Genomic DNA, 14,813 nt, shown 5'->3' with positions numbered 1-14,813 from the left:
TTCACTAAATGCTTCATAAGGAGTCATACCCTGTATCGGTTCGGTAGGAAGCCGATTAAGCAAATAGTCCATAGTGGCTATTGCTTCTACCCAATACTGATTCAGAAGATGCTTCTCACTAAGCATTGCTCTAGCACTGTTTGCTAAAGTCCCATTCTTCCTTTCAACTCTTGCATTCTGCTGAGGAGTATTTGCACATGTGAATTGTCTTTGAATGCTGTGATTTCTGCAAAAGTTCATGAATGCTCAAGACATTTATTCACCTCCTCTATCTGATCTCATGACTTTGATCTTTCTACCTGTTTGGTTTTCTACCATGGCTTTGAATTCTTAAAATTTAGAAAAGACTTTAGATTTCTCTTTCAGAAAGTAGACCCTACAATATCTGCTGTAGTCATCGATGAAAGTTAAGTAGTAAAGCGAACCATTGATGCTGCGAGTCTGGGCATAACCCCATACATCTGTATGAATCAAATCAAGAATACCTCGTGCACGAGAGGTACTTCTGTCGAAATTGGTTTGCTTTTGTTTACCGAAGCAGCATGCTTTGCAAACTTTTCCAATAAACTGTAGCTTCGGAATCCCAATTGCCATATTATGATTCCTAAGATCTAACAAGTATTTGAAATTAACATGACCATATCTTTTGTGCCATTTTATAGATAGTGGCATCTGTTGCGGTTGAGCTGACATGGCATGCTTTTTTGGTACTGTAGCTAGCATTCTGTATAAGCGTCCTTCCTTGACACCTTTTGCTACTAGCTGACATCTTTTGGATTTATCTATGATAGTGCATTCACCTCCATTAAAGATGACTCTGTAGTTGTGTTCCGTCATTTGACCTATTGACAGAAGCTTCTTACTGAGCTTCGGAACATAGAGCACATCTTTCACCAATCCTTTCGTACCAGTGAAATTGTTCATAGCGATAGCGCCTGTCCCTTGAACTGGATTCGGTGTATTGTCTGCTGTGTAGATGACATTCTTCTGACCTTCTAATGGTTTCATCTCTGTGAACCATTCCTGATGATTTGTCATGTGAGATGATGCACCGCTGTCAATGTACCAAGGATCCTGTTCCGCTTGGTCGACTTGATGCTAAAATCCTCTTTGGGATTGTAGTCAGTGTCTAGGTACACTGTATCAATTTGCTGCATTTCCTCGCTTGTAAGAAACATATTCCCATGTTCATTTGTAAAATGACTGCAACTAGAATGTCCACCACGATGATTTCCTCTGCTACGGAAATTCCCTCAATTACTGCTAGATTGACCACCTTGGTCGTACTACTTCTTGCGGCAATCTCTTTCATAGTGTCCAAACTTGTGACAATAGTTGCATTGAATGTTTGACACATTGGTGGATGCATTCCCTCGTCGTTGGAATCTTCCTTAGTTGGAATGATTTCCTCTTTGCTGATTCTAATGTTGCTGAGGATGATGCTGATGCTGATGCTGACTTTGCTGATGATGTTGTTGCTGATGATTACCACTTTTCTGGTATGATCTACCTCTACCTCTGCTTCTGTCTGAAGTTGTGAATGCCTGATCATTAGAATGACCTTTTCGTGCTTGAATGGCTTGCGTCCTGCATTCATCACCAGCAAGTAGGACTGTGACTAAAGTTCTTCCAGTGCCAGAATTTGCCGTTGGATGGCAATACTCTGACTAGATCCTTGTATCCCTCTCCTAGTCCATTCAGGATGACTTGAACCATTTATGCGGGGTTCATAGTCTATCCTGTTGCTGCGAGTGGATTATTGTAGTCTTTTATTCGAACTACATAAGCATGACCGTTTCACTGCTGTTGCAAAAACTCTGGTTGATCTGGTTTCTCAGTGTGAGAATCCTGGAAGTGTTCTTTGACTCGTAGAGAGCTGTGAACATATCCCATGCTTCTTTCGATGTCTTGACTGTGTTGAGCTGTCCTAGCATGACATCTTGCACATTCTACTTGATCATATGATAGGCATATTTGTCTTTCTTATCCCATTCTGCCTAAGCTCGGGCAATGGCAGGATCTGCTACAGGTGCGAAAACTATTTGTGTAGCTATAGATCCTGTTGTAGATTTTGCTGCTAGTGCTATGACAACAAGTTGAGTAGAGCTACCACTGGCTGGATCGTCCAATGGTCTACCCATTGACATACTCCCATTTGTCCTAAAGTACAAGAATGGTCTCCATTCGGTATTTACATGTACCATAATTGGAGTTGTCTAACTTAGCAGATGCCTCTAGATTGAGGTTGCTAGTCATAGACATGGTGCAAGAAATGTACTCAAAGGTGTCGTGAAAATCTTTGTATGAATCAACTACAAATACACTGACTATGCCAAGTGGAATTTGAACTGTCGGTGAAGAACTGCAATATATAAAATATGATATGTGTTACAAGGCTTGTGGCAAATGATGCTGGGAATAGCCAAGAGGCTTTACAAGGATGAAATGATGTGCACAATGCCATGAAATAGTCGTATAGGCTTTACAATGGTGGCATGTGTGTGTGTGAAATCAAATGCTATCTACCCACTGAACAATCGGCAATGCCTCTAAACTCTCTAAAGTCTACTCACTGAACTGATGAACATCAAGTTTTAGGTAATGTAATGATGTGAAATCGTATGTGAGCATATCGACTGCTGACTCCGAGTAGGTACTAGTCAGGAATTTCATGCATGGCTTTAATTGGCAACTTGGGGAAATTCAAAGCGTCCCCTCTATGGCGATCTAGTCTACTCTGATCTAGATCTATACCAACCATTGATCGATGAAAGAACATCAAATAATTCCTTTTCTTTTATTCTTTTTAAGTGCTGGGTCAAATGCGTCGATATACAGGCGAATGTGTCTGAAGGAAGTGGTTTTGTCAGCGAGGCTAAAATGTGAGTGATACTTGCACCAAAATGTGCATGTGATGTGACAAGTGTGTAGAGCACAAAAAATCGAGCGACTTTCCTTTTTGGAGCACCCTCAAATTCTTCCTGGATCAAGAGATATGACTTAATCTAGGTGGAGGAGCAAAAAGAGTGCAAATGGTGCACAATGATGATGTGTCACTGTGGGTCACATGCAATGATGATGTGGCATTGTGTAGTAAGAGGTATGCCTATGAAGCACTCTGTGATGATGTGGCAACTGGGTGCACATGTAGAGGCTTTGTGTGCTTGTTGGCAAGAGGTAACAATGCCTATCAAGAGGCTGTGTGCCACGTGGCAATGATGGTGATGTGGCAGTTGACTATTGATTGGTCAAAGTGATGACATGGTCTTTGACTTTGACTGCTGACCTAGCAACAGCTGAGGTGGTAGGTGCTGACCAACAAGCCTGCTAACCCAAGGTCAAATTGACCTCACCCTGGTATCATCCTATTTGCCACGTGTCAAGACACTGACCACTAGTGGCTAACCAAGCCTAGGGCTACTAACCAACCCTATCTACTTGGTAACCAAGCCTACGGTACCCGAGCTAACTTAACCAAATAAGGTGATGTGGCATCTTGATGACCAAGGCCCAAGGGTGTGTGGTCACCCTGGGATAAGATTCTTGCCACATGGCTTTTCCAAGGTTGGAGAACCTGGGTCGACAAAGCTCGAAACAGCGATGGAATCGAAGCACGGAATCAACGAAATCTTGAGTTAGAGCAATGAGGAAGATTGCTGAGTTGCAGTAGGCGCTATGATCCGTCACTGAAGAGCATGAGCAATAGAAGCCTTTGGTCGCATGGAGAGGCGAATGTGCTCGTCGTTGTAGCGTTGGATGCGCTGGGTTATTTGGAGAGTAGGAGCCAGCTATAGAGAGGTGCTGAATGGATGGTGGAGGGGGCATTGCCAGGAGCGGGAGTTTGCAAGTCGAAGGAGATGGCGCCTTGGAGCTGTTTCGTATAGTCGTAGAGAGGCCACGTGAGTCTTAGAGCTTTGTTTTTACGTGTGGTAGCCGTGAAGCAGCAGACGACAACCCTCCCTTAGTTAAGCAACTGGCTAAGCTTACGTCTTAGAGAGTCTATAGAGCCTGTATGAAGGTCGATAGAGAGGCGAATCTTTGGAGAGGCAGGAGCTTGGAGTCAGCCATAGGCCCGCATTGTGTGTCGTTGCAGAGATTTTGTCGCCTAGTTGGAGGTTGCAAAGTTGTTGTTGGAGGTTTGGAAGAGCCCGCGGTCCCTGGGTAGCCGCTTGGTTGCCTATGGAGCGTGGCTATAGATAGTGTGTTGGCTACTCAGGAGCTGGATGCTGGAGGTCGCCTAGTAGAAGCTCGTTGAGTCTAAGGAGTGGGCTGGCTTGAGTTTGCAGAGGTTGCCTGTCAAATTACAGCGAGACAATGAAGGCCTAGCCGGGATGAATGGCACCGCCTTTGCTCATGACCTCATGCTGCAGTCCGTTGAAGAGCCTTCGTTTGGAGCCTTGGAGCTATTTGCCGAAGGCATTGTAGGAGGCACAAATTCGAGCCTTAGGTAGAGGATTACTAAGAGAACCTTTTGGCCCTTGAGCTATTGTAGGAGCTTTGTATGTCGCAGAGTTGCTTTGTTGATGAGATCTCTTCCTATCTCTCAGAGAAGAAAGCACTCATGAACCTCTCACAAAGTAGATCTCTCTCACTCAATGGAGATCCCTCATAAAGAAACTCTTTCTCAAAAGAATGAACACTCAAAATCTCTCTCTAAATGGATAGATGGAAATTTTCTTTCAATGAACAGAAATTTCTCAGTGAACATAATTTTCTCTCAACGGAAAAGAATGCAACGCTCAATCTCCCTCAATCTCTCAATCACTCTCACAAGAAGGATGGCACCTCAGCAGAAGGCACAACCATGCTCTGATACCATGACAAAATATGAAGAGGGGAGAGGAGAAGAGTGGAGATGAGGAGAGAGGGCACACCTAGAGAGCACACCACAAATGACTAAGTGTATAGTTGAAAAAATAGAATATATACAAACCCATTTAGGGTTAGGGTTAGGGTATCTAACCCTTTCCTTTATAGCACTCTATTGGGTTAGTGCTATGCACATATGATCACATGATGGTGCTATGCACACGTGATCACATGATGTTGAGCGTGAACTCTTAACAAAAGATTCATTGAATGGAACAAAAATTGGAAATCATTTCTTTTCTAGGAGAGGCATTAAAGTAGAATATGGGGATCGTATAAGTATAAAAAAGGTAATTTGTATTATATATAAAAATATTTGTACATTTTCTTTTAAGTATATTCTCAGAGAGGAGACATAACAAAAAAATTCAAAAGAGCTATTACATCAAAAAGATTCAAGGAGGTAACCATATCAATGCTCAACAAAAGAAGAGGCCATATCACATTAGGGATGTAGCCATATCATTGCTCTTCAAGTTTGACATTAAGCTGCGTAAGTTGTCTGCTACTCTATCTTGCAGCCTAGAAGTAGGTAAAATCAAAGTACTTCTTCAAATGTTCTTACATATTATTTAGCCATGCAAAATTTTGGAAATGTAATGAAGATAAAGGAGAAGATATCTAAGGCAAAATCTCCTAAGGTCAAATGGTGAGAAAGAAACATGATGAAAAATATTCACAAAAGGAGAATAGAGCTAGAGATGGATATGGGCAAGCATATATCCCCAAATAAGGATAAAGAGAACATAACATAAATAGATTTAAATGTTGGGAAGGCATCCAAACAATTCAAGAGAAAAGAAAAGGGATAACATCATCTTCATGGAGGAATGAAACAAGAAAAAAACCATCAACTAGGAAATCGAGCACAAGAGGTGGGAAAGAAGTCGTAGACATGACCATCAATGGAAATAAGACTCTTGGCATTCAACCTAGCACAAGAGATAGACCATAAAGTATGCTCCACTAATCTTTATGCCTACATTCATGAGCAACTTAAATGGAGATGGCTTCAAGTTTTTCCAATTGATCTAACTTTGGACTTCCTTGGACATGATAATGCCAGAGCCTTCATCGATGAGCACTCCCTTTACCATATGATTTTAATTTTGGCATTGATCATGGGTACTTCTTCATCCCAAATCATTGTTTCAATCACCTCCACCCTTTTGGTCAATGGTTTTGCTCTTTCTGCATGTTCTTTGTGGATTGTGGGGTTTCAGAACAAATTTACATAGTGGGGAGTATGGAAATATCACGTTCAATTCCTAATTTCTCCCAAGCTATGTGTCTATTTGATTCTATGCCAATGGAATGCCTTCTACCTCATCTTTGCTACCTGATGCATTCTTACTTTCGTTCCTTTGGCTACACTCTGGCTCCTCTGTTCATTCATTGATTGCCCAAGAACGTGGTACTTCCCCTATGTCAATAAGGGGTTCTTTTTGCTTGAGGGTGTGGTTGATCTCCTTCACCATCTTCTTTTCTAGTGAATTCATAGCTCATTTATCTTCTTCGGACTCATTTGGTTCTTTTCTTGAGACCTTGTGAGCACTTATCCTTCCACTTCCACCAACACTCTAGCAATCAGTCCATGGACATCTTGGTTGAATATTTTTTGTCCACAATTAGCATTTTCTCTTGCGGTGGCCTTCCTTGTCACAAAAGTACCATGATGTTTTGGCACTCTTATGTATTTCTCCTTAGTAGGGCCTTTTGGCCTCCCTTTCCACTCGATGAATCTCTGCAGACTTCTTGTGCTTATTGAAACCAACACTGTTCGATTGTGTGGCCCAAACAATTGCAAATATTGTACTACTTACCCTACTGACACTCATTCAATACATGGCCATCCACCTTGTACCTGTGACGCCATACTTCATCTATTTAGGAGTAACTCGTATCCCCATTCTCCCTACAAGCTTCTTTAGCTCCTCTTTCTTGAACTTTATGTCTTTCTTCACCACCAAAGTGTATTTGCCCTCCTCTTCACATTGTGCACCTCATGGGAGATAAATGTTTTCTTCTTTTGGATTCATTTATCCCTTTCTCATTTGCAATGGCTTTGTAAACAATTCATTGTACGTCTTCATTAGATAGGTGATCTCCATGTTGCGCAACTCCATGCCATTGGTGAGACCACTTGGCAACTAGGATCATATATTGTTTCATCTTGCATGTTGTTTAGTTGGTTAGCCAGCAACTTCATTTGCGTGCACAACCATACATTGATTCACCACCTTTGTTTGATGCTGTTGACTTTCAACATGACATGTTCCTCGCTAAAATCATGTTGAAACCTCCTAAACTAGGCCTCCTTCAATTCATCCCATGTAGTGAAGTGAACATGGTGGGGAAGTACATCAAGTCTTCTTCCTCCATATTGACTTGCAATATCATTGGCATTCTCGTACATGGGTTCAAGGATTGTCTCCCCCTTGTCCCATGAATTTTTGGAAGTTTACCCTTATCTTTTGTCCTCACGTTGCTTCTACTTTGTGTGGACTTTGTGGTGACCTTCCATTGAACATATCCATTATGGCTCGCACTAATGAAATTACCTTTGTGAGGTTTGTGAGGATCTGCTTCTTGATTCTTGCTAAAGTTCACTCAAATCTCCTTAATGCATGGTGTCTCAACTCACTTGATCTTCCCCTTCTCTGTCTCTTCATTTGGGGTCATTTATAGTGAAATGCTTAGTCTCCTCACTTCCCTCTTTGTCGTCATCATTCACACGCTAGAGCCCATTAACTTGAGCTCCTATTTTGGATATCCACTCGTCTCTCTTGTTTTGATACCCTTGTTGGCATTGAGTTCTTGTGATTGATCCTAACATTCAATGCTAGTTGATCCATTTTGGTCTCACCAGTGGCTCCTCCAGCACAAATCACACTTCCCTCGTCGTGCTTGTTTCTCATGCTTTTGATATTGGTGGATCATCCTAGTGCCATGATTATGATTTGCAAATGGTATGACTGATGCATTGGAAGTCAATGTCCCCCACCTGTGAGCCCCCATATGAGGACATGGAGGGGCATATGATTGTGAGGGAGAAGGATACTGGGGAACAGCATTGGGCTACATACCAATAGCCAATAGAGGCTAGAGCCATACCAAGGAGGGAAGGAAGCCCTAGTGAGCCCCTTATATAGGCTTCCCAAGGGAGACTCTTTGAGGATAGGAAGGGGCTAACTAGCTAGTCGGCTTGCTAGCACCTGGACCAGCTGGAAAGTTAGCCAGGTTGCATCCCTTCCAGCCCCCTATATAAGGGGCCTCTTCCCCATTATTTCTCATTAGTCATAGCAGATATTGAAGCCTACACAAGGACTCGTGGAACAGGAAGAGTAGGAGTGATATCAAGCTTTAGGTATCCAGCCTCTTGCTGGTCTTTTGTGCTCATCTTTGTGCCTTGCCCCCTATTTCATGGAGGAATACATCTAAGTTTATCTCTCATATTCTCTCTCTTGTATATGCTACCTATACTCTATCTTGTGAGTGAGGTCATGGTCTGCATCATTAAGTGAGTGAGATGGAGCTATTCCTTTTTTGCAAAGGTTGCATGCCTAATTTCCAACATGATATTGGAGCACGATTCTCAGCTCTAGACACTCTCACATTAAAGGAAGGAGTTCTTGTTCAGGAAAGCAACTCTAATTCAAACAAGGTTTGTAGAGTTCTATTTCATCTACTACACACTCTATTTAGAGATTCTTTGTTGTGTGAAATATGTAGCAAACATTTCAAAGTCAGAAGCCTCTTTTGCCACTACTATTCATACTCTTGCTGCTAATCATTCTCCCTCTTATATTGTCCCTAACTTTGGACAGTCTGGGAAGATGGATGGGACAAGTTAACCAACCTAGAGGGTAAAGATTTGGAGTGGCCTTATGGCTCGGAAGCTGTGGAAGCTCACGATGAGAGTGGACACAAAGCCAAATGATATTGTAGAACACAAGGGTAGGATTCTGATGCCAGTGGACAAAGATAAAACTTGAAGCGTGGGAGGATAGAGATGCCTAGGCCCTGGATTTAATCATAGGGATGATGGTGGACCCTATGATTCCTCACATCCAGATGGCTGACACACCAGTATAAGCGTGGGCCACTCTGAAGTACTTGTATGAGGCAGATAACACTTCTCGTATCTTGACTCTCCAGCACCAGCTTTTCAATATGCACATGGATGAGGGAGAGTCAGTACTTGACGGAGAGTCAATACTTAACAGCATGATGAAAGTCAAAGTGGTAAGAGATCAACTGGCATGGCTTGGTTAGAAGGTGGACATCCATCTGCTGGCACTGATTGACACTCGGGAGTTTACTGTCGCTATTTTCTTGTATGAGAGCATTCTTGTGAGGTTTGGTTGTTCTCTCGAGTTATTGTTAGACCATGATATTAATTTTCTAAACGAGACAATTCAAATTCTTTTAACATGCCTTGGTGAGACAAACATTTTAACTTTAAAATGGATGTGCATTCACACAAACTAAATATGTACCAAAAAGGCCCAACGTTTTAAACTACAACAATCACACATTTGCACAATTCCTTGCTATTTGAACAATTTTGTTATAAAAAAGTGCTACCCTAAGATTCAAGGGCATGGGATATACGTTCAAGGGCAAATTGGGTCATGATTAACCCCTTGTAGTTTGAGAGTCATGTGGCCTAATCAACTACACAAGGTTAATCATGACCCAACTTGCCCTTGCAAGTATGTTCCATGCCCTTGAATCTTATGGTGGCACTTGTTTATAACAAAAGTGCTTAAATAACACAAAAAATGTGCAAATGTGTGATTGTTATAATTTAAAATGTTTGGTCTTGTTAATTTGTGTGAATGCACGTCCATTTGACATTTTCTTTGATAGCCAAATTTGCAATCTATAAATATGTATTAATCAGGCATTAAGTAAAATAGGAACCTCGACATTGAAAGAGGCAACATTAAAGGAATTCCAAGGAAGGGGTGTTTTTTTCAATATTTTCAAACTCCCTTGTAAAAATCAAATGAATTTTTTATTGCAAAACAAAAAATTAAGATTTGGAATTGCCTTCTTGTTTTTCTTATGCTTTCATTTGTGTCCTTGCTTTTGCAATGAATTTGGTGTTTGGACTATAGGCCTATGATTTAGTTTCATGCTGTCAAGAAGTTAGTGTTAGTATCCCTACTCCTTATTATCTCAAGAAGTTAGTGTTAGTATCCCTACTCCTTATTGTCTATTCTCTCATTGTTTACTACCATGTGATGTGATTGCTTGCACTACATTTGTGAGATCAAGGTCTCTTATGTTTCAGTGTTAATGGCTCTTAATTGTCTCGATCAATGATTTAAAGTAAAGTTCTTATTTCCATAGTAACGCCATAGTAATGTTCATGGGCTTGTGCTAGCTTCATATGTCTTTTGTATTTTGCTTATTGAATTCTTGTGTTTCTCTACTTTTGTAGCTCTTTTGACCTACTTCAAGAATTCACACAAAATTATGGCCTAGTTCTAGCTAATTTGAGAACCATGTTGCTTCATGCTTGCCAAGGCTTGTGTAATAAAGAAAGCATCATTTTGGGCAAAGACAAGGATCTGATATGGCCTTGGGATGAAGATTGAGGGTTGTTTTGCTGTTGGGAAACCTTTCATAGGAAAGCTAGGCTATATATTTTAGTCGTTTTTGCGTTGCCCCCACTAATGTGCTCCTTCACAACTTTATTGGGTGCAACATTGTTCTAAGCGAAGCACATGCTAACAATATGCAAGGGGTATAGTAGCCGATGAGATTGAGTAGGAAAGTGGAGTGCCCTTGAGCTTAAATGGAATGTGGAACCTAGCGTCCCCACTTGGAGGGGGTCACTGCATGTCACCCACCTAAGTAAGCGGAGGCACAATAGAAGGTTGTATGCCTTCCAACCCGTTGTGTCATACCTGATAGTAGAAGATGTGCATGAATTGCAGGTAATGCCGCCTTTGTTCTTAAACGTAGAAGTTGTCTTTTTGTCTTACATGATGAGACAATGATTCTTGACCTTTTCAATGCTCTTGGCTCTAGCTCCAAGACGAAAGCAAATAACCATACTAGTGATAGTGACAAGTAAGAACATATTGAACATGACCCCTATGTAGTTATCGCCAAATAATGTAAATGGTGCTCTCTTGAATTGGAATACATCCCCAATAGCAATTAGTAAGTGGAATCTCCATCAAAAGGCAAGAGAGATATAGAAAGGGGTGCACACCTTGGTACAAAACCATGACAAGGTGGAAAATTCTACCTTTTCCAAAATTTGCAAAACTTTTGACGATATGTGTCCTATGGCATCTACATGCTCTTCATAGGGGAGGTTCCCATCTGAAGGAGTTTGATAAATTATTTGTTGCTCTGTTGGGAAGAAGTGGACCTTGGAAAAGGTGCAATTCATTGAGAAAGGTTTTTTCTTGTTGTGTGTTAGCTCTAGGAACATAGGGGCTATCAACTTAGCAAGATGAGGATATAAAAAAAGATGCTATGGTCATGTGGTTAGTCCCTAATGAATACTTACTTTTGCATTACCTTTGGTATACTTGCCATCTTTTCATCAGGACTCACAATTGCACACCAAAATGCAAGATTTTATTAGATGTATGCTAAATGCCTTTCCCAGGAGAAAGCAAAATGCCCTTCATCATGAAGGAGCAAAGAAATAACTTGGAGAAATGGTAGATGAGAAGTAATTTGACCTTGATGGACTACTAATTGAAAGCTACATAGTGCTTTAGGGCTCTCATCAAGCTTATCCCCAAGAAACCTTAAAGAAACATGGGTCTAACCAAGATTATCCCAAGAAGCCTCAAAGAACTAAATTGGGGATTGGAGACACTCTTCTTGCTAAGCACATCATGAATGGCTTCACAATTGTTGGAAGAGGTAGGACACACTGCATCATAGGAAGAAGCAATGTATGCAATTTTGGGATGGCAAACGTTTTCCTAAATGCAATATCTTTATGCATACAATACTACAATAGTCCATCCTTGTCAAGATGTGACTCAATATCTATATGCATAAAATACTACAATAGTCCATCCATTTCAAGGTGTTTGGGAGTTGAGATTCATTGTGACATGTGTGGCAAGGCCCTAGAGAGCCTTATTCATGTGATGTGGGATTCATTGTGCGCATTAGCCAAAGGTATGTAGCAACATATATTGAGGTGGTTGCTGGCACTTGGAATCTAACCACTAGATCTCTTAGAAAATGGTGCTGTTGGAAGAGGAATGCATATTTTTTCATCTATGTAGTCGTTGTGGCTGTATCTAAGATATGCCATATTCATGGTAGATCTTATATGCCATTTTAATATTAACTAATAAAGTCCTTACAGGTGATTGGGGAGATTCTGCATCATTACTTAGGCTTAGTCTAAATGTATGCTCATAATATGTCGTGGAAGTTCACTCCTTCTAAGTGTATAAAGCTCGTATAAAGGATGGTTTGAATGCATTAGAATCTTGCTCCTTGGAGTTGCTATGCAAGAGTGAGGTAGTTGTTCAAGTTTTTTTTTTGCCCCTACAAAGGGTCGGGAGATTCTGCATCATTACTTAGGCTTAGTCTAAATGTATGCTCATAATATGTTGTGGAAGTTCACTCCTTCTAAGTGTATAAAGCTCGTATAAAGGATGGTTTGAATGCATTAGAATCTTGCTCCTTGGAGTTGCTATGCAAGAGTGAGGTAGTTGTTCAAGTTTTTTTTTTGCCCCTACAAAGGGTCTATAGAAAGTGCACTAATTTTTGGCTAATCAAAGCCAATGTTCAATTTTCAGTTCTCAAGCCGACTTTTTTAGTGCAAGATAATCTTGGTTTAAATTTAGGCCCTCTTTCATCTCCCTCCTCTCCTCTCTATACACTTATTTACCTTTCCTCATATTTATTCACTTTCAGTTGCTTTGTTCTCTTTCCCAGTCCTTCCAATTTACACCCTTTATAAAACATTGGGAAAATTTATTGCAATTTTTAAATCCTAGTTACTTACATTTTCTCTAAATGGAGATCGTGCCACCTTGGTAAATGAAGAACATAGTACCTTGTTATGGGCTTTGGGAGCAACACAATTCACAAATACAGCTAAAGTTTTTTGGTGGGCTTTGGGTTATTCAGTACTACAACGGGTGGATATTGTTTTTTGGTGGGCTTTGGGTTATTTAGTACTACTACTTGGTGAATATTTAGAAGTAACACTAAGTAGTTATTTAGTTCTAGTGAGCTATTTTAGTGCTGAAAAAAAAAAAGAGAGATATATTTAGAAGTCATAGATGAATGAGAAAATTTAGCCATATATAGAAGAACAATATAAGAAATAGATGTTTGTATTGCAAATTGTATAGAATTCACAATTTACGATTAGAAAGCTAAAGTTTTCGCGGGCTAATTTGTGAGATGTTTTCATGCCAAGGTAGAGAAAAACAGAAGACACGATTTCCAGTCTCCAGAACGGACCCAAAAATTGTTTCGAGCATGATCGAGTGGTTGAAAGGAGCATTTTGACCCGGCTTGTTTCCTGGGTGTGTTTCTTGCTCGTGGGTTGCCTTCCTCTTGAGCCGGTTTTGCCTTTTTCTCCTTTTGTTTCGGCTGTTGTAATTAATTGCTGAGTCGTCGGTAGCGGTGCAGTCATAGCCTTGTGTGTAGTTAGAGATTCGTTGGAGCTATGACAAGACATCATGAGTAGGCAAACTTATAAGAATATATTGGCAGAAGATATAGATAAAATCAAGACGCGATTTACCTTGTTTGTACGACTATCCTCATGCATAGTATGGAACGTTTGGACACATTGAACACTAAGGTCTTCAACAGAAACCAATAGCTTGATAGGATTTGAAGGCTTCAAAATGATTGGACCATAGGAATACCTCAAATACATCGAAAATGGCGATTCGTCGTAACTGACATTGATCTGTGGTCCTCTGGCAGCTCGTCAACTTCGTTGCAGCTGTGATTCTTTCCTGGTTCGTCATTCTTAGTCTTTGTTTCTTGCTGTCCAGTGTGTTTGTTGCTTTTCCAAGTACTGAATGTGGGCTGTAGTTGCTTTTCACTGGATTGCTACCGCCAGCTTCATTTCAAGTAAGACTATTGTACAAATACTTGTTCTCTTTTTTAGCGACGGGTCACTTGATTTTCTATCGACGGTGGCTCCGTAGGCAAGGGCATGAGTTGGTTTCTCGTGGTTTTCATAAAGGAATGTGTATTAATACGGCCTTTGAGTTTTTCCATCGTAGTGTAGATGGCCTTTGTTCGGTTGCCCATTCTTTCAGTATGCTCTATTCTTGCTTTGCACAAATTTGTAGCCATGGAACTCCTCTTTTAATTCATTAAATTAGTAGGAGTTTGCTATTCTTAGCTACAGAAAGCTAATGATGATGTGCTTGTCTCTATGTATGTTTGAAGGTTTTTGTTCTTTTCGCTCTTAAAGACCCGCATTCTTCAATGGCGTCATTAGCAAGGTAAAGCACCATTTCCAAACCCTTTTAACTATCACGATGACTCAATTATCGTGATCTTCTCAATGACTCTCAGGGAAAGGCTTGCTCCCTTGGCTTATAAATTTATGGAGAGGAAGGGTGTAGTCTCTCCCACTACACTTTGTGTCCAAGTACTTGTAGTATGGGATTTGGGGACAACAAAGTAGGTATTCTGTTGTAATTCAGTGGGTTGATGTTCCGAGAAATTAACCAGCCCTCTCTTTTGATGCATATTTTTGACAATGAGGGAGAGCTTGGAATTGAAAGACACGAGCATGGTGAATGCAACATCGATGGACAACAACACCATGGTTCATGTCATCATAGTCTAGGCCACAATATGTTCCAAGGCGTAATGACAATGACTCACATGTCTCCAAGGAGGACTTACAAGCTAATACATCTATTTATTGAGTTTCAGTTTTCAAAAAGTGTCAATCTTTGTTAATTACTATC

General features: G+C 40.7%; 1 protein-coding gene across 6 annotated transcripts in view; it reads left to right on the top strand.

Annotated features, from left to right (window-relative positions):
- Positions 1–13,255: 13,255 nt before the first annotated feature.
- MRE11 (DNA repair and meiosis protein (Mre11)) overlaps positions 13,256–14,813 on the top strand; it is a 154,643-nt gene continuing 153,085 nt past the window's right edge. For 2 of the 6 annotated variants that reach the window (XR_015543885.1, XM_087400837.1), the window contains exons 1-2: positions 13,256–13,400; positions 14,284–14,339. Coding sequence is in view for 3 of the 6 variants with exons in the window: in XM_087400837.1 (XP_087256963.1) it covers positions 14,323–14,339 (17 nt within the window). In the remaining 3 variants the exon portion in view is untranslated. Of the gene's footprint in view, positions 13,401–13,536; positions 13,845–14,283; positions 14,340–14,813 lie in introns of those variants that run through there. The other 4 variants (XM_087400839.1, XM_087400838.1, XM_087400841.1 and 1 more) reach the window with 4 other exon arrangements.

The sequence above is a fragment of the Dipteris shenzhenensis genome, chromosome 29 (genome assembly GCF_047967505.1).
Source record: "Dipteris shenzhenensis isolate YYH24624 ecotype China chromosome 29, Dip_SZ_1.0, whole genome shotgun sequence".
Classification (NCBI taxonomy): Eukaryota; Viridiplantae; Streptophyta; class Polypodiopsida; order Gleicheniales; family Dipteridaceae; genus Dipteris; species Dipteris shenzhenensis.
The sequence above is the reverse complement of the archived record's forward strand: the minus strand, read 5'-3'. Positions and strand labels throughout refer to the sequence as shown.